The 18,415-nt window shown below is 28.7% G+C and overlaps 2 protein-coding genes across 4 annotated transcripts; one reads left to right on the forward strand and one right to left on the reverse strand.

Annotated features, from left to right (window-relative positions):
- Window positions 1–173: 173 nt before the first annotated feature.
- On the forward strand, window positions 174–1,355 carry LOC130672284 (U6 snRNA-associated Sm-like protein LSm8). Its single transcript, XM_057476758.1, has 4 exons — window positions 174–494; window positions 583–623; window positions 910–1,037; window positions 1,123–1,355. The coding sequence occupies exons 1-4, from the start codon at window positions 464–466 to the stop codon at window positions 1,211–1,213; spliced, it is 291 nt and encodes a 96-aa protein (XP_057332741.1). The 5' UTR covers window positions 174–463; the 3' UTR covers window positions 1,214–1,355.
- On the reverse strand, window positions 910–13,725 carry LOC130672281 (protein suppressor of sable). 3 transcript variants are annotated; one of them, XM_057476742.1, is made up of 3 exons: window positions 11,949–13,725; window positions 6,372–6,783; window positions 910–6,288 (listed from the first exon to the last, which is right to left on the reverse strand). In XM_057476742.1, exons 1-3 carry the CDS (start codon window positions 11,990–11,992, stop codon window positions 3,013–3,015), a joined length of 3,732 nt encoding a protein of 1,243 aa, XP_057332725.1. In that variant the 5' UTR covers window positions 11,993–13,725; the 3' UTR covers window positions 910–3,012. The 3 variants fall into 3 exon arrangements, with proteins under 3 accessions (XP_057332725.1, XP_057332727.1, XP_057332726.1); XM_057476744.1 differs by lacking the exon at window positions 11,949–13,725 and adding an exon at window positions 10,968–11,090; XM_057476743.1 differs by lacking the exon at window positions 11,949–13,725 and adding an exon at window positions 7,044–7,192.
- Between the last annotated feature and the right edge of the window lie 4,690 nt (window positions 13,726–18,415).

Genomic DNA, 18,415 nt, shown 5'->3' on the forward strand with positions numbered 1-18,415 from the left:
ACGCTATCTATAATTTTTTTTTTTTTATGAATTCGGTCGGTAAAAAAAATAATTTAGAACTATATGTACTTGCAACTCACCGATTCAATAATTTAATTATAAAATAAAATATGAAAAATTTATAAATTTTGATAATATCCTTATGAAAATAATGAAGATTAGATACACTTGACAAACAATTTGTTTGAAAATACGCAATCTAGGAAAATAATCTAGTAATTTTTTGTCGTAAATTCTTTGTTACTAGCATAGAGATATGAATATATTGTAAATAGATATCTATAGGCAACAACTCCAAAACAACTTGAACGGTATTATGATAAATAAGTTCAAAAAAATTATTTTTGTTTAATAAATAAAGTGGATTCAGTTGGAAAAAATTTTTTAAATCTTGTTAGTAATAATTCTTTTCAATTATTAAAAAAACAATTATTTAATATTTTAATAAAAATCAAATACAACAATGGCATCAGGACTTGAAAGTTACGTTAACCGTATCCTTTACATTAACTAATCATATACTATTCAAATAAATTTGCACGATAATATTATTTATAAGATCCTTAATTAAAATATTTTTAGACACTGTATCTATTATCACATCCGATGGAAGAAATTTTGTTGTAAGTTATTTCTATAGCTTATTCTAATATTTTTTAACGTGAATTTTTTAAAATCCATGAAATAAATTTTATTTTGTAAATAATTGAGTTCAAAATTAATTTTTGAATGAAGATACTGAAAGTTGACAATAAAATTGAAAGTTTAGATTTATGCACTTAATGATTCATTTTTTATAAATCAGTATACGATACATATACAATGACATTTTTCAAATTTAGAATACTGATAATAAAATAAAGTCATAAAATCGTCTGCGATCTTTTAAATAATAATTCTTTATTTTAGGGAACATTAAAAGGATTTGATCAAACAATTAATTTAATTCTTGATGATTCTCATGAACGAGTATACAGTATGACACAGGGTGTTGAACAAGTTGTTTTAGGTCTACATATAATTAGAGGTGATAATGTGTAAGTAAATTATATTAGTTGATACTTTTAATAACTAATGTATGTTTGTTAGTTTTTAATGTTATTATTTTTTTAAATATTTTAGAGCAATAATCGGAGAACTGGATGATGAGGTAGATTCAAAACTTAAATTAAGATCAATCCGTGCAGAACCTCTCAGTGCTGTTACTCATTGATTAAATGATTTTATTGATTGGATTATTGGTGTCTGTTATAAAGTAAATTTTTTATTTTTCTTTAAATAAAAAATATAAATTTTTGTACAAATACATTGTAGGTAAACGTGATAATTTTTATCCAAATTTAATCATAACTGTAAAACTAAAAAACAATTAAACATCAATACAATGTAATTATAAAATAATAACAATGTCCATAGATATAATATTAATTATTCCATTCAAATTATTTTATTAAAATAAAACAATTTCTATCGATTTTAATTATTTTTAAAGTTAAAATTTGTTGCAAACAAAAATATATATCCATGACTTTCTAACACAACCTTTGTTAATTATTTTTCACATAAAAGAAAAAAGGTTGTGTCAGAAAATCAATAGTACAAATCTCGTTATGAAAAGTTTTTTTGGCCTTGTCATATTTACGTAATTAATAAAATTATACATAAATGTGGAAGACATAAATTATTCATAATAAGATTTAATTAACTTTGAGTTGATTTTTAATTCGATTATTACAAATTTTTCATTTTAAAAGTTAAAAACTCCGACATTTTAGTTATTAATTTTAAAATTAAAAAATTATTCTAATAAAAATTTTTTTTTCTAAAATGAAAATATTGATCACAGATATTTTTCATAATTTAATTAGAGAATTATTTTCTCTTGTCTTGTAAAAAAACTTAATTCAATTTTTTTTTTAAATTTATTATAAATCCTATATAAAATGTCTTGAGATGGATACATGTTTTTATTTTAATTCGTTGATTATCGTAGGCTATACATATTGCATAATTTTACAGTAGAGTTAAATTTGAATAATAATAATCATAAAATAATATATTAATTAATATATTTAACAAATATCAATTTACATTAAACTTAATTTTCCTATCAAATAATATTTTGAATATTAACAACTTTAAGATGCATCATTATTTACTATATTATGTACATTTGATAGACGTAAAAAAATAAAATTTTTTTAACATTGATATTCATTAGTTTATTAATGTATATATAAAGAAATAATTAATTAAATCTAATATCCTGCTCGTGTTTCGTGTTTTTTCTGATTATATTTAAGATACTGATTAACGTCATGTATTTTATGTTCTTTACTATCTAATGAAAAAAATTCATACGTGATTTCAACACAAGAAAAAAAAAAGAAAATACATAAAATTTATTTAAATTTAGAAATTGTTTTCTTAAAATAATTACAAATTGATTTAAATGACGCAATCAGATTGTTTTTTCTACTTGATAATTGATTTTGTAAATATTTTTATTTTTTCATTTTTACAAGAATAACCTTAAGCTTCTTCTTGTATTTACAAGTATAAATTAATGTTTACTTATTAAATAATAATATTTAGTTCTAATAATCATGAAAACGAACTTTACGTTTCACTGTATTAATTAATAATTTCAATATTATTTTATTTTCAATAAACTCTTAATGAGTTTTGAATATTATTGGAAGTTTGTATTATGAGTAAGGTTGCACTATAAAAATTCTAATTTAAAATTACAATTACTTATTACAATACTAATTAACTTTACAATATTAATAATTGAACTTAATGCTCATTTGTAAATTTAAAAGAAAAAAAAAGAAATGAAGCAAAATATTACTTTGCTTCCATTTCCAAATATTTTTTGTAAACTAAATTGTCCATATAATTTATTTAAATATCTTTATTTATAGATTTTTTTTGTAAAATCATAAAGGCGATCTATTCTACTCGACATAATATAAAAATGTTTTTTTTTTATATAATAGAAAATTTAATTTAAGGAGGTGATCTATTATTTCTTGATCCAGCATTTGTTCGATTTCGATTCCTTCTTCTTATTCTTCCACCTCGCCTAATTGAATTCTGGTTGTTATTTGCCCAATCAGATTGTCCATTATTACCGAAATTCATATTATTAGGACCATTTGGACCATAAGACATCATTGGTTCATTAGCCATTGAATTTGGTCCAAAATTACCAAAATTACTTGCAGGATAAGATGGTCCGTCATAATTAGGACCGTCACGTGGATCAGAAAATCCCAGAACAGGTGCTGGTCCAAGTAAACCTGGACCTCCATTTCTGTGTGTTTGGTATCGTGGATCGTATCCCATTTGATTAGGTACTATTGGAGAATTATTTGGTCCCATTGATGAAATATTTCCCATACCTCCTATACCAAGAGGTGTCATATTTTGTGGTTGCATAGAATTATTCATCATAGGATTCATCAGTCCAATATTATTCATCATTGAATTCTGTCCCATTGCCATTCCCATACCAGTTGATGATTGCATTCCTGAAGCAGTTATTCCCATAGATATGTCTTGTGATTGTTGTTGTGAACCTATTCCTAGACCCATAATTCCACTCGATCCAATAGCTTGTGAAGATTGCATTGTTATTTCAAGAGCTTTTCTACGTGGATCCATTCGTACTTGTGGTGGTGGTGGTGGTGGTGATTTTGGTGTATCAGGTTTTACAGGTGGTGGTGACATAGGTGAATCTACAATATCTGATTGAGACAGACGGAATATTTTACGTAGACGAGGATCATATTTAACAAGTGAATCATTTTTAGTCAATTTTAATCCGCTGTAATTTGGTCGAGGAATATCAACGACGTATACTTTATATGATACTGGAGCATGAGATGCAATACTAGCATCGATTTCCGTACATGGAACGTGTGATGGGGCCGGTTTAAATGGTAAACTCAACATTTGCCTAAGATCAACATCAGAACCAACTTGTGGTTCCATAAAATTACCAGCTGCTACTCGTAAATCCGTATCACCAAAGTCCTGCTGATAACGTTGACGAAGATCTAAATCAGGTCTTCGGTGATCTTGATCATGTGCTCGAAAATCTGCATCTATTCCTTCATCAGACGCAGTAATTCCTGATGAATAAATACTCGTTTCTAGTCGGAGAGATTGTGATTCTTTTTTTGAATCAGATCGACTAGGACTACTTGTTCTTGTCTCTTCAGTTCGTCGTTGACGTGGATCTCTTGACATTCTTGGATCTCTTGAAACTGATCCAGCGTTTGATGATGATTTAGGACTCATACTTCCATTTTCCGATTTTTTCAATGATACTTTTTCAGTATTATCTGAAGATGAATTATTATTTTTACTGTCATTACTTCTTGACGGTGACTCAACTCCGGAATTCTTTTTTGATAATGATCCTTGTGGTTTTATCGATGAAAGTAATTTTGTTACTTCAGCACTTATGTCTATTTTACTAAGATTACCTAATTTGTCAACTATAACAGCAGGTTGAGGAATACCAACAGGTTCTATAACTATTGGATTTTCTTTTGTTGGAGTATCTAAATCACTTTTTTCACTTTCATCTTTTAAATTATCTTTAATAACAATTTGTAAATTACCACCTTCATCATCATCATCATCGTCGTCATCATCATCATTACCACCATCATCATCATCGGAATACCAATCATCTTGATTTTTTGAAGCATCTTCAGCGGCACATTTATCATCAACGTTGCCAATACTATCATTAGCAGCTCTTTGTTGCTGCTGAATTCGTAAAAATAATTCTTGAGCTTTTTTCGGCAAATTAGGAAGCATCTCCTGATTACTTTCATGATTATTATTAGAATTATCTATTTTTTCTAAGGAAGACTCTTTTTTTGTACCGAATTCATTTACTTCAGTGCTTTTATCTTTTATGTTATCTTTATTTTTATCATCATCATCCGTTGGTACAGCAATAACAAGATCAGGTTCTCCATCATGATCACTTTCCTCATCGACTTTAGTTTCTGTTGAATTAGTAACTTGATCAGTTACATTAGTTACTGATGGTGAAGATTGAGGATTATTAGTTAAAAGTTGACGTAAATCTACATCTTGCGACTGAACAATACTCTGTTTCATTTGTTCTTGGATTTTTTCATCAACTTTATTATCAGAATTAAGTTTATTTTTTAATTTATTTGCTTCTGTTTCAACTAAAGCATTGCCTTGAATCTCATTATAAAAATCCATATTTGCAAAACACTGTTGAATTAGCATACGCTGCTGAAGCTGTTGCTGAACAGCAAGGCTGAGTGCAACATTAGGAAGAATACCAAGTTGACTAACTGATTGAAGTAACATTATTTGTTCCAATGGTACTCTGTCATCATCAGAACCCCAGCGAGTCTTTTTACCAGCTGGTTTACGGTCTTTAGATGAGTTTGATTTTTTCTGATGATTTAATTGATCCATATGATTTAAACCATCATCGTCTTTATCATTATTTGTCAAATTATTTGTTGGTGCTGGTAGTGTAACATCAAATAAACTAGGTATTTTTTGAGTACTTGCATCTTGACCTTGTGCTAAATTTCTTGCTGTATTGTTAATCATCATTAACGCACCTTCTCTACTGAGTCGGGGAAATTCACCTAAAATTTCTTTTGGAGCAGTTTCAAGATGCTTCAAAAGAATATTTTTTACCTGTTCATTTAAAGGTTCATGAGAAAATTTACAATTATCACCTTGATTGCATTTCAGACCAGTGTGAAAAAATTTACAGGGAAAATCATGATGCATGTAAAGGCATTTATCTCTTTTAGCACAGCAATCCATAAGATAAAATTTACAAAGTTCCATTTTACGTGGCGGTAATGCATTATGAGAAAAAGGGCAATCATCACCACGATGGCATTTACCTTGCATATAATATACACAAATAGAATCAGCGTCTTGGACATTATCATTATTTTGATTCCGTCTACCGCTTCGTTCATTTCTTAATTGTGTACGAGCTTTATTTTTACATCCGCGATCATTTTTCGAACGACGACTAGATCCACGACCACTAGAGGTGCTTCGTTTATCATGGTCTCGATGTCGACTAGATCTCCCATCAGAATCACGATCTGAATTATTGTCGATGCTATCTCGATCATGTGATCGTCTGGATGGCGGCGGAGAGCTTTCTCGATTTTCACGGCGAACTGGTGATGCTCCTCTAACGAAAAGCATTTCATCGTCATCATCATTGATATTCTCGTCGTCACTAATTTTTTTTCTCTAAAAAAAAATAAATAAAGAAATAATGATTACTAACAATAATAAACGAAAAGGAAAATAATAAATTAAAATTTAATAAAAACCTTTTGATCTTTAGCACGATCATCTTCTTTATCATCACGGGTTCTTTTTTTATTTCTGGAACGACTACTACTATTATTACTACTACTTTTATTTTTTGATTTATTATCCTGATTTTTCGATTTATTTTCTTCGAGAGCAGCTCTTATAGCTTTTTCAACATCACCCGCCCAATCATCGGACGGATTTTTATATTTCCCAAATCGGTCTGATTTATTGTTGCTACCAGAGCTGCTATTCGATGATTTTTTATTGCTAGATTTATTGTTTGATTTCGAATCAGAACTCTTGTCCTTTGATGAATCTGATTTTGATGAAGGCTTAGGTGGCTCGACTTTCGTTTCAACAGGTACAGCTGAGTCATCATCTTCATCAGAAGGAATTTCTCCGTCCTCCAAATCGTCATCTGCATTGCTATATTAATAACAAAAAAAAAAGAAAAGAAAAAAAAAATTTATCATATTCATAATTAACATGTAGGGTGTTCTCATCTCATACAAAATATTTGTAGTTTCATATTATCTTGTACATGATGCAACCTATATAATTGGTGACTAAAATTATGATGATCTGATAAATATTATCATTCAACTGTAAATTCTTGAGCTCTTGAATTTTTTCTTTAAATATCTAGCTTCAATTTAAAATGTCATATAAGCAATTTAATAACAAACCTTTTATCTAGCTCGGGCAACATTTTTATAATTATTTGTTTTTTACAACAAATATACTAATTTGTCTAGCATGAAAAATATTTAAGGTGCAATCCACAATGACTCCGACGCCATAATGTCGTTTAGTTAACATTAAACTCGTAGGAGTCGTAGTCGTAAAAGGAAACTACTGGAACGCACTCTATGAGTAACTAAAAGTTCCATTTTTTTTTATTTTTCCCCGCGGTTTTTATGAAATTAAAAAAAAAAAAAATGATATTTCGGAATCAGTTAGAAGACAAAATATCTTGTCATTAGATATTAATAATTTAAAAATTAAAAATCTATGCAAGTTATTTTAGTTAATTTTAATTAATATTTTACGATCCTGAAGTCAGCAGACAATTGAAAATTTTTTGAATTTTTTTGAACAATTAAATTTGAAGAAAAAAAAAAAACTAAAAATAAGCACATGTAGAAAATTTTAAAAACTACTAGTGCAATTTTTTGAAATATTTTTTTTTTATGATTTCTCGGTTAAAAAAAAATCCAAAAATTATTAGATGTCGGCTAACTTCAGTATCATAATATTTTAATGTGATAAAATCAACTTTTTTTTTTTTATCAATAAGATATAAAGAAATTAATTAAATTGTAGGATGGATTAACCCGGTTTTTAAATTATTGTTGTAAGCCAAGAAAAAAAAAATAATAATAATTTTTTAAATGCCAAAATAAATTAACTAAGCACCTAATTGTTTAAAACATTTAAAAAAAAAAAAAGAATAAAACTCAATAATTATCTGTTTCTTCGATAAGTAATTTTAGTTTATTATTTATTTTTTACCTATTGTTCAATAATGTACAATTACCGAATGGCGTAAATAAATAAATAAAATTAAAAAAAAAACAAAAATAGGTATTCGTTTGAATTTTTTTAAAGCCGGCCAGAATAGCTACTATTTAATTGCATAAAGAAAATAATTTAAATAATTTTTGTTGCTTACGACAAAAATCGCATATAATTAAGTTATTAATTACTAAGGTTTTGTTGCTCTAATATCGATGCGAGAAATCAATATACTTCCGTTTAAGTAATGATAAGAGTAAGTAATTAAATAGTGATCGTAATTTAAAATTCATCAAAAAGCAACTAATTTGTTAAATAACTCAATAGTGAGAAATTAATATTGAAAATCAAATTAAACAATAGGCATTTAAATTTAGTAGGCTATCAAGAAGTGAGCAAATTATACTGTCAGTAATCGGATGGATTCTTACAAAAATTCTTATCTGTGATTTTTTTCGAAATTTTTTCATTAGCATATTTTAGTTTAGATAGCTAGGTAATTTTTTTTTTGTTTTTTTCAAAAAGGTGGTTAAGACGTAATTACAAAAAGCCGTTCAATTATAATGTATTTAAAAATTATAAGAGGCTAAAGATATGGTTGGTAAGAAAAATTATTGACAAAACGGATGCCTTTTTGACTCAAGCAAGTCAGCTGAATAATAAATTTTAAATGTATATTTCACGAACGAAATTTTTATTTTAATTTAAAAAAAAATCTCTAGCAATAAATAAAAATTGATTAAGAAAAGTTAAATTGTTAAGAAAAGAAAACTATCATAAAATTGAAATATTTTTTATCAAAATAAATCCTCGAATTGTAACATGATATAAAATAAATACAAAGTATTTAATTTAATACTCGAAGCTTCTTTTTTTTATGGGGCATTCCACGCCAAATCGACCACTTTTGACCCCGACCCCTTTCGATTTAGCTGAAAATATTTTTTCCTTTTCTACCCCATTAAAATCATTTTTCAGGAAATTTTCAAATTTTTTTATCCAGCCCAAAAAAAGTTATGAGTTTTTCAAAAATAAGGCATTTAATTTTTTGAATAACTATAGCTTCTTCAAAAATTGACTAATTGGGACATTTTTTTTTTTCAAAATTTTTGTCTTTGAATGTATTTTTCAGAAAAAGATACCAAAAAATTTTAAGATGATAAACTCTATGAAATTTTCGGCTTTTTCGAGAAAAACTATGATTTTCTTAAAGTTCGCCATTTTTTATTTTTTTTTTATTTTCTCAAAAAAAATTTCAATTTATTCTGCGATTTTTCCCGCCAATTCCAGAGTGGGCGGACTTTTCCTTCTATTTTTTCTAATCAATTGAAGAAAAAATTTTGCTCAAAAATGGGCTTATTTTACAAAACATCACTCTGGAAATTTTTAACGACTTCAGGTTTTGAAAAATTGAGACGAAAAAATTAATTGAAAGTGGTAATCCTCGAAAAAATTCGGATATTTTTCAAAAAATTGAAAAAAAATAGAAGATACCTATAAATAATTTTACTGTAATTTTTTTCAACAACTACACCTGAAAACAAAGAAAATGAAAAAAAAAATTGCCATTTGGTTTATTTTTGACCAAGTCATAGGCATTCGAAAAATAAATCTAACGCACATCGCTATTTCAATTTCAAAAATTTTCAGCCAAATCGAAAGGGGTCGGGGTCAAACGTGGTCGATTTGGCGTAGAATGCCCAGTATATGTTTGTTAACAAATATTTTTTCATTTTCTTTGTTTTCAGGTGTAGTTTTTGAAAAAAATTACAGTAAAATTATTTATAGGTATCTTCTATTTTTTTTCAATTTTTTGAAAAATATCCAAATTTTTTCGAGGATTACCACTTTCAATTAATTTTTTCGTCTCAATTTTTCAAAACCTGAAGTCGTTAAAAATTTCCAGAGTGATGTTTTGTAAAATAAGCCCATTTTTGAGCAAAAATTTTTTCTTCAATTGATTAGAAAAAATAGAAGGAAAAGTCCGCCCACTCTGGAATTGGCGGGAAAAATCGCAGAATAAATTGAAATTTTTTTTGAGAAAATAAAAAAAAAAATAAAAAATGGCGAACTTTAAGAAAATCATAGTTTTTCTCGAAAAAGCCGAAAATTTCATAGAGTTTATCATCTTAAAATTTTTTGGTATCTTTTTCTGAAAAATACATTCAAAGACAAAAATTTTGAAAAAAAAAATGTCCCAATTAGTCAATTTTTGAAGAAGCTATAGCTATTTAAAAAAATAAATGCCTTATTTTTGAAAAACTCATAACTTTTTTTGGGCTGGGTAAAAAAATTTGAAAATTTCCCGAAAAATGATTTTGATGGGGTAGAAAAGGAAAAAAATTTTTCCGCCAAATCGAAAGGGGTCGGGGTCAAAAGTGGTCGATTTGGCGTGTAATGCCCCTTATATAAGTTTTTTCTTATAATTTACTGAAAATTTTAGTATTGATAAGTAATGATAATTCACTTTTTTTAGTCATCCCGGTATACGTTGTACATTTATGTATTACCCAACTTAAAAATATTGATCTTTTATCACAAGCCCAAATACCGTGACATGCAAACAATCAATAGATGTAATACTACGTTTTTATTGGCATTGAGAACATGATAAGAAAATTAAAAAAAACAATAACCCGTATTGGATTTCATTCCAAGAATTAATAAAATTAAAAAATTAAGATTTTATTAATAACTTTTTTTTTCATAAGGCCAAAATTTTAAAGATATAGCCATTCCCAGTTAATTAATAAAATATTTAAAGTATGAGCACCAAGCAGGATATTCAAATAGGTTCATTAATTTATATTAATAAAATATGACCATTAAAATTGAAACTACAGGAGTACAATAATATATTATAAAATACCTTACCAAATCTATAGAACAGCATCATTACTAAATTTATCATCATGCACATCATAATCATTATTCATCATAATCATCATAATTTTAATCATCATAATTGTTGCATCATCACCTCATGACATTAAGTCATGTGAACATGTAAAATAACGTCAATACATTGGTGTAATATGCGAGTCCGTCAAAAATTTTTTTGGTCGTCAATAGATCACTTATAATACTATACGTACAGCTCATTCATATTGGTGGACATTTGGTCAATCCGTAATAGCGTATAGTAAATATACCTATTATTGGCTATTTATTCACAGTCAACTGTACCAAGAAGTATTGGTATGTCTATTGTAAGTCCTGTGAATGTGTGTGTTTGTGTGTTTTGTATGTATCGCAAACAGAGGACAGTTTTGTGTGTGTGTGTGTGTGTGTGTGTGTGTGTTAGCGACCGTATGTTTTCAGACTTGGTCATGTGTTTTCTTTAAATAACACTTTTTTGTTTTTAAATTAGTCGGTGTCCGTGTGATAAAATTACGCGTTTAAACGGAAACTAAAAATACCGCTTCAAGTCAATATTGCGATAACAATTTCTAAAGCCAATATAATTTATGATTTTTTTTTTTTGCTTATACTTGAAACTACTTTCTTAATGTTTCATCCCTCAAATAATTGGTTTTTCTAATACTCGTGCAGTCTTTCAGCATTGTAAAAGAGAAACCAATATAAACCAGCCAGCTCGAACACTCACCTCACACGATTTATTGTAATAAATAAAGATCAAGAGCAGATTTTTTTTATCACTGTACGACCATAGATCTTTTTGATAATTTTTTTTCTTAAATAATTTTGAATGTAAAAGATTAAAATGAAATTAAACAAAATCATAATCATGACACAAAAATGATCATAAAAAAAAAAGAAAAAAAAATTTCTCAAATACACATTAGATAATTGTATTATTTTCTTCTCTTCTTAAAGTATGAAAGTAGTGAAGACAATTGGCGTCACTCACGCTGACTGGCATTCAAGGGATTCAGCATCGGGAGATCTTCATGAAGTTTATGCTCCAATTATTTGTTAAATAAATTTATAAATGGTCAATCGTTGTCGAATGACTAAGAATACGGCATTTTTTTTTATCATTTTCAACGCGTTATTTTTGTTTCATGTGATAATTGTCGGTCATTCAATGGAAAAGAGATAAAAATAAGGCAAACCTTTGAATCAGAGTCTCAGCCGCGGTGACACTCTCAAGTGCCATATTCGATTACTCGACTCTGTATTTTATTATGTTATTTTTAAAACTGCTATTTATCCGTCGATCAAGCTATTATACTGCCCTTATTTCTATTTATAATTTGATTACCAAAATCCGCGAGAAGTAGTTAATTAATCTCATTCGATCAATTGACTAGACACTCGAACGCCTTTAAATTTTGTGCTCGCATAAATTATTTAATCATTATTTGTTAATTATTCAAACTTTTTGTTGATCTCGTGATGATGAACACGTACAAGAAAACCCAACGATGGACAAAAGTGTCCATGGGTTTTTATACTTCTCGTATTTCAACTGCTTCTTGTCGTCTTTTTTCTTTGTTCTATATTTCCCACCAACGCCCGTTCTCTATCTCTGTCCCTTTCTTTCTTTCTTTCGCTCCCTCTATTTCTCTGTCTCTCTTTCTTATTAACGCGTATTCTGACTATAATGTGTCTCGTTTTTCAAGTCCTCACTTTATTACATTTATTTATTTAGTTAATTAAATTATTTTTTCATTAGATTGATAACACTGTGTGCCGTCTCTAAGTATCGTAATTCGATTTTAATATTATAGTTTGTCCCCTTTATCCTAAACCGTGCAGCAGCAACGTCATTCTCGTTGACGTGGCATGGCCGATCACCGATGTGGTCGAATGTTAATACAACGTCTGGGCTTGGTTCTTTCCCGTATATGCGCGCTCCGTTACTCTGTACTTCTCCCCTCTTATCACGTGATCTGTGTCTACATGTATGTCTTTATAGTCAAGTTATGTTTGTCCTCTAAATATTATATATTGTGTCATGTCATTGCGCCCGCGCGTATTTAACGACGTAAATACCCCAGATATTTTAACTTTACCAAGAAATGAAACAAAGCAATTTTTTTCTCACACGTCTTTTTTTTTTTTTTTAATTTACTTACTTCTAGTATAAATCACGATCTTTAGATACAGTAAATAATTTTATAAAATTGAAACACGGAAAAATAAATTCAGAAGAAGCCTTCTCACGTTATATTTCCTTATGTTTAAACTTCTATCTAAATATTCGTGGATAGACAATTACGAAAAAAAAATTTTTTGTTTTTCGTTTTTATTTATGTCAACTTAATGGCAGCGTCTCGAGTGTACGAGTATATTGAACGATAAATTAATTTTCAACTACCGCGTAAATATCCAATGATATTTGTATTCTGTCTATTTTATTTTAAATGGGCAATCGATAGAGGTACGATCGACGGATTATTTTTATTTTCTCTGGAGATACGATGGAGTTATTTTTTTGTTACAATCTTAATGGCGATCGCAGCAAATCGGTTGAATTATTGTATTATTGATTAATAAGAGAAACTTCAAATATTAACTAAACATGGCCACATCTGGAACTATTCTGAGGCCGACGGTCGTTTAGAAGGTGAGCAAGCGTCTTCATAAATTGGGGAGAGATGGTAACTAATATTTCAACCAATCAAATCGGTGTATTTTGTATCACGTGACTGATTCTCCCCGATTCTGTCTTCTCTCACTCTCTCTCCATGCGTACATCGTTGCATTTTCCATTGTTTCTGTCTCATTTTTTTCTCTTTCCTTTGCCCTTCACTTGTGTTCTGTACAAATGCTGACCAATGAAAATGTCGGAGAGAGAAGCTGTATAGAAATTATACTTGCTACTAAACATTACAAAAACATTATCCGATGGAATTTACAAGACTCTAAAAATAATTCATTATCAATTACAATTAATTGCAATGCTTATATCATCTTATGACGAACAAGTGGTAGTAGATATGCAATCATTATTTTTTATTTATTTATTTATGGGAGTATTCTTTATTCACAGCCGAAATTTTTGTCTTATTTTCGGTTTGGATAAAATGATCCAACAACTTCGGTGATTTTATGATAATTATTGATATTTTAAAAACATTTTGTGAAACTTTAATTCAATTCCTGACATTGGCCATATATCTTGGAAACGAAAAAACTGTATTCATTCATGCTCAGGTCACTTGTGATCTTATGGTTATAGTCTGAACTAGGATAATTTTTTCTTTACTAAGAAAAAAAATTTCTTCTATTTTACAATGAAATTGTTTTTGGTGTTTGGGTTGACCTCATTTTTCACTCAACTTTGAAAAAAAATTTGAGATTTTTTTACGTCTCAAATATTCTCTGGTGGATCCAATTTACGGCAAATCCATCGTATTTTACGTTAAAAATCACAGTTATTTAAAGTCGTCCCACTATCATCATTACTTAGTACGTATTTCCTATACCCCCACTACTCATTTTAGGACGAATGTTTCTTTGGGAGTACTATACAGAAAAATGCCATAATTTACGGTGGATTCGCGTTAAATTAGCATAAGCTCGTAATTTACCGTTAACTGGATCCGCCAGGTTTCAGCTAGGGTTACAGTCATTGTTTTTATAGATAAAATGATCGTATATGTTCATTGAAATCAATCTGCTAGTATTTAAGATTTTAAAGGCACCAGTATGTAGAAGGTTGTTTTATTAACATTAAAAATATAATTGAATTTTTATAAATACTTACCATCACCACGATATGTTACACTTTTAATTTCAATGTGACATTTATATGAACGATGGTGATTTTAAGAATTATTAACTTAAGTTATTGGTTTCGGTCCGATTATCGAAAACCAAATTTCTAACAGGTCTTGACGTTTCGACGTTCTAGGGTGCTATTTTGACTATTTTCAAGATTATGTCCGAGTGTATGTAACTATCTGTAACTTTCGAACGGATGAACCGATTTTGATCTCCAAGGTGGTATTCAACGCGACTTATTAATTCCTACAAGCTGTGAAAAATTGAGCTCGATCGATAGGGTGCTTTCGGAGATATTCCAAAAATAATATTTTTTCAATAATTTTTTTTTTTGATAACTTGTAATGTGGTTGATGGATTGATTCCAAAATCTAATCAGCTCTAGAACTTCGTAAGTCGCGTCGAATACCACCTCAACCATCAAAATCGGTTCATTCTTTCAAGAGAAATCGTCGTCGAAAGAATTCAAAAAAATTTTTTTTTTTAGTTTTTTCGAAATTTCTCAAAAACGACTAGATAAGTCAATTCCAAAACCTGATCAGCTGTAGAACTTCATAAGACGCGACGATTGCCACCTCAACCGTCTCAATCGGTTAATTTGTTGGAGAGCTATCATTGGAAAAAATAATGGTAAAAAACATTTTTTTTTCGAATATCTTCGAAAAAATTTAATCGAACGATTTCAAAATCTCATCAGCTCTAGAACTCAATGAAACACGCTGATTTCCGCCTCAACCATCTCAATTGTTTAATTCGTTCGAGAAATATGATCGTCGGAGAAAGAAATGGTAAAACAAGATTTTTCGCGAATATCTTTAAAACGACTGTACTAATCATTTCCAAAATTTAATTAGCTCGAAAACTCAATAAGACGCGCTGGTTACTATATTGAACATCAAAGTCCGTCAATTACTTTAAAGAATATCGATGACGAAGAGTTGAAAAATAACATTTTATGTCATTTTCCCCGGATAAATCATGATATAATGTACTATAATGTGTTTGAGTTTGAAAAGCTCATAAGAAAACAATGGCATCCAAAAGTATTTTCGACCTCAAAGAACTCGAAAATGCTTTCACAACCATGTTTTCGAGCCTAAGGAGCTCGAAAACAGCGTTGAATTTTATGACTGGAAATGGTTTTATGATTAGCAAAGTTTCTTTTGATAATTAGCAAACATTTGCAGAATTAACCAATCAACATCATCGTTTGAATAATTGCTACCTATATGGAAATTTTCAACCGTTCGGTGATATGTCCGATCTATCATCGAATACCGTAGCACTCGATCAAATCCAGTAATGGACGGGTATATATGGGGCATTCCACGCCAAATCGACCATTTTTGAACCCGACCCCTTTAGATTTGGCTGAAAATTTTTTCTCTCTTTCTACCCCATCAAAAACGTTTCTCATAATTTTTTCAAATTTTTTCACGAAACCGAAAAAAAGTTATAAATTTTTGAAAAAAATGGCTTTTTTTATTTTAAATAGCTATAACTTTTTCAAAATTCTAGTGATTGGGACGTTTTTATTTCAAAATTTTTGTTATTAAATGTACTTTTTAAAAAAAAATACAAAAAAATTTTTGCAACCTATCTTTATTGTTTTTTTGTAGATTTTTAGAAAAAATCAAAACTTTTTCGATGTTTACCATTTTTGATTTTTGATTTTTTTTTTTTATATAAAACTGACATTTTCTGCAAATCCTCAAATTTTTTCAGAGTGATGTTTTTTCGATTTATATTTTTTTTCCAATTGAAAAAAAAAATTTTTTACAACTAGCCTTATTTCTCATAACACCATGCTTAAAATTTTTGAGAGTGCTCAGGAAACTTTCAAATTTGGATAAAAAAATAAAAACAATAAATTTAAATGGTAATCCTCGAAATAATTTGAATTTTGTTCGATAAATCAAGTTTAAAAATAAAAGGACCTTCTGAATAATTTTTTTGTATTTTTTTTCTGAAAACTACATTCAAAAACAAAGAAAATAAAAAAAAAAAAGTTTTCGTTTGGTCCATTTTTGGACAGATGCTGGCAACCATAAAACAATGAGTGTAGAAGGAATTTTTTTGAATTGCCAGCATCTGTCCAAAAATGGACCAAACGAAAACTTTTTTTTTGTTTTCTTCGTTTTTGAATGTAGTTTTCAGAAAAAAATACAAAAAAATTATTCAGAAGGTCCTTCTATTTTTAAACTAGATTTTTCGAACAAAATTCAAATTATTTAGAGGATTACCATTTAAATTTATTGTTTTTATTTTTTTTTTTCCAAATTTGAAAGTTTTCTGAGCATTCTCAAAAATTTTAAGCATGGTGTTATGAGAAATAAGGCTAGTTGTAAAAAATTTTTTTTTCAATTGGAAAAAAAAAATATAAATCGAAAAAACATCACTCTGAAAAAATTTGAGGATTTGCAGAAAATGTCAAAGTTTTATATAAAAAAAAAAAATCAAAAATCAAAAATGGTAAACATCGAAAAAGTTTTGATTTTTTCTAAAAATCTACAAAAAAAAACAATGAAGATAGGTTGCAATAATTTTTTTGTATTGTTTTTTCAAAAAGTACATTTAAAAACAAAAATTTTGAAAAAAAAAACGTCCCAATCAGTCGAATTTTGAAAAAGTTATAGCTATTTAAAATAAAAAAGCCATTTTTTTCAAAAATTTATAACTTTTTTTCCATTGCGTGAAAAAATTTGAAAAAATTATGAGAAACGTTTTTAATGGGGTAGAAAGAGAGAAAAAATTTTCAGTCAAATCTAAAGGGATCGGGTTCAAAAGTGGTCGATTTGGCGTGGAATGCCCCATATACATAAAAGGATCAGATTAGTCGGATATTATTTTCCGGTTTCAGTCTAAAACAATTACTTAATGTCTAACCAATTATACTTTCCTGATGTGTTAGTTGATCGTAATTTTCTGACATTTAACTGAGTCAGCTTTCTATAGTAATTTTTTGGATGCTTCCCTTCCTGTTTCAAGTTTGGTCGATAGCATAATAAAAATTGGTAGGTTTTGAGCCAACATTGTTCTCCGTGATTATTCCCGTCCCATTCTAGTTCGATTTTTTTTAAAACCTCGCAGTATGTCAATTTTTCAATCGCTTCTTTGTCCTCTATTTTTTTGCTTTCTTTCTATTCCTTTGTTTAGTTTTTTTTTCTGTGTCCTTGTTTTCCTTATTTCTGTGTATCATACCTATTTTCTCCTTATGCTCCATGGCTTTGAGTGTTTTTTTCACCGTTTTGGCCCATTTCGATGGGTTTCCATTCACTATATCTCTCATTTCTTCCATTACTACGATCCTCGGCCATTATTCTTCTTTCATTCTTTTGCAGTCTTTCAAATATCTTCCAGCTTTTTCTTCGATTATTAGGTCCATATTCTATATGCCCATTTCTGTCCTCCAAATATATCCCGGCGTCTTTTTGCCTACTCCTAATACCATTTACACAGCCTTCTTTGTACTCTTTCTATTTCTTTTGACTTTTCCCACCCCCAAGTCTCTACTTCATATACTGCCACTTACATTGCAACCGCGATCATCAGGTAGATTCTTTCTTTTAGGCTGTTTTTTTTTTTGCTTCTTTTCACCCCGACTTGTTTCCCCATACTTTGTCGTAAGCCAAAATCTCAGATACTTGAATTCTTTCACTTCGTCGGATTTTCGGATTTTTATGTGCAATTAATATATTTGTAGAAAATCGAACGCTCTACAAAAAAATGTTTCTCATCATTTTTTCAAAAATCCATCTATTCAAAAGTTATTTGAGTTTGGAGTCAAATTTATAGTAAATTTGGAGATCTTTTTACTTTTCCGGCGAAACTATCAGACTTATCACAAAAT

The sequence above is a fragment of the Microplitis mediator genome, chromosome 7 (assembly GCF_029852145.1).
Source record: "Microplitis mediator isolate UGA2020A chromosome 7, iyMicMedi2.1, whole genome shotgun sequence".
In the NCBI taxonomy this organism is placed as follows: Eukaryota; Metazoa; Arthropoda; class Insecta; order Hymenoptera; family Braconidae; genus Microplitis; species Microplitis mediator.

Coding starts and splice junctions, on each gene's coding strand:
- LOC130672281 (XM_057476742.1), bottom strand. CDS start 11,992: ATGGCACTTGAGAGTGTCACCGCGGCTGAGACTCTGATTCAAAG. Junction 6,784..11,948: donor GCTGAGACTCTGATTCAAAG/GTTTGCCTTATT, acceptor TTATTAATATAG/CAATGCAGATGACGATTTGG. Junction 6,289..6,371: donor ATCGTGCTAAAGATCAAAAG/GTTTTTATTAAA, acceptor ATTTTTTTTTAG/AGAAAAAAAATTAGTGACGA.
- LOC130672284 (XM_057476758.1), top strand. CDS start 464: ATGGCATCAGGACTTGAAAGTTACGTTAACC. Junction 495..582: donor ACTTGAAAGTTACGTTAACC/GTATCCTTTACA, acceptor AAATATTTTTAG/ACACTGTATCTATTATCACA. Junction 624..909: donor CCGATGGAAGAAATTTTGTT/GTAAGTTATTTC, acceptor TCTTTATTTTAG/GGAACATTAAAAGGATTTGA.